Here is a 638-nt window from a genome sequence, read left to right on the forward strand (position 1 = left end):
GTCTAGCTGCAGCAACGGCAGCAGCCAGTGGTATTGCTGCTGCTGCTGCTGTTGTTGCTGCTGCTGCAGTTCCCGCTGCTGTTGCTATTGCTGCTGCTGCTGCTGCTGCTGCTGCTGCAGCGCAGCAGCAGTTTCGCACAAAGGCTGCTGCTGCTGCTGTGGGCAGCAGCGGCGGCAGCGTGGGGTTTAAGGCGGCAAAAAGTACAAAAAATATTAAAAAAATAAACAATAAATAGAATAAATGAAGAAAATAAAATAAAATAAACAAAATAAATAAAAAATAAAAGAAAAAATAGATAAAAATAATACAAAAAACCCCTACCTTTATTCTCTGTATGCTGCGCCTACCATGCAGCAGCGACACCGCAGCACAACGTTTAGGGAGAAGGTTGAGCATTTTGTGTTTTAAACTGAGAAATATAAATAAAAAACAAAAAATAAACAAAAATAAACAATTTATTTTTTATTTTATCCATAAAAATACACAAAAAAACAAAAAAAACAGAAGCCGTCGGTGTCGCATGCAACAGCCACCGCCTGCTGCTGGGGTGTATGTACACCTCACCAAACGATGAGCTGCCTATACACCGTAGATAAACAAGCAAAAATATTAATTTTTTATTCATATAAATCATATT

At 38.9% G+C, this 638-nt stretch overlaps 1 protein-coding gene across 1 annotated transcript in view; it reads right to left on the reverse strand.

Moving 5' to 3' along the window:
* EMH_0062400 (uncharacterized protein) overlaps nt 1–397 on the reverse strand; it is a gene marked incomplete at both ends in the record, with an annotated part of 582 nt that extends 185 nt beyond the window's left edge. Inside the window, 2 exons of the mRNA XM_013498031.1 lie at nt 1–114; nt 349–397. Of these exons, the coding sequence (XP_013353485.1) occupies nt 1–114; nt 349–397 (163 nt within the window). The remainder of the gene's footprint in view (nt 115–348) is intronic.
* Between the last annotated feature and the right edge of the window lie 241 nt (nt 398–638).

This window comes from Eimeria mitis, genomic scaffold (genome assembly GCF_000499745.2).
Source record: "Eimeria mitis Houghton genomic scaffold, Emh_scaff3121, whole genome shotgun sequence".
NCBI classification, from domain to species: domain Eukaryota; phylum Apicomplexa; class Conoidasida; order Eucoccidiorida; family Eimeriidae; genus Eimeria; species Eimeria mitis.